This window comes from Cicer arietinum, chromosome 4, assembly GCF_000331145.2.
Source record: "Cicer arietinum cultivar CDC Frontier isolate Library 1 chromosome 4, Cicar.CDCFrontier_v2.0, whole genome shotgun sequence".
NCBI classification, from domain to species: Eukaryota; Viridiplantae; Streptophyta; class Magnoliopsida; order Fabales; family Fabaceae; genus Cicer; species Cicer arietinum.
Window position 1 is genome coordinate 51,193,346 of NC_021163.2, and position 369 is coordinate 51,193,714.

General features: G+C 43.6%; 1 protein-coding gene across 1 annotated transcript in view; it reads left to right on the top strand.

The window, feature by feature from the left end:
* Positions 1 to 141: 141 nt before the first annotated feature.
* Positions 142 to 369, top strand: part of LOC105851969 (S-protein homolog 5-like) — a 12,769-nt gene continuing 12,541 nt past the window's right edge. Inside the window, exon 1 of the mRNA XM_073367421.1 lies at positions 142 to 231. Within this exon, the coding sequence (XP_073223522.1) occupies positions 142 to 231 (90 nt within the window). The remainder of the gene's footprint in view (positions 232 to 369) is intronic.

Below are 369 nucleotides of genomic sequence, written 5' to 3' on the forward strand. Positions count from 1 at the left end.
CAACTGGGCGTTGAGCCCATTTTTCATTGAAGAGTTTTGATTTGGCAGGGGAGATTAGAGGAGGAGTATTCTGTTTTGGTTTCTTAGTTGGGGGAGACGGTTCAGAATCAGAAGACGTGGAGATAGGGGAAGGCTGAGGAGATGAAGACCGTTTGGTATGCTTTTGTGGAGAGGATTGTGGATGTGGAGAAGATTCTGGTGGAGGAACATTCGGGAGAATGTTCTGGAGAGGTGGGTTTCTGACTCGTTTTTAGGTTTTGTCTTGGGGCAAGCGTTTTCTTTCTCTAAGGATTTGGGAGATTTTTTCAAGCAAGAAATTCAGCAATAGTGATTGTGTTTTTTGGTTCTCATGTGTTTAGTTGGTGGTTT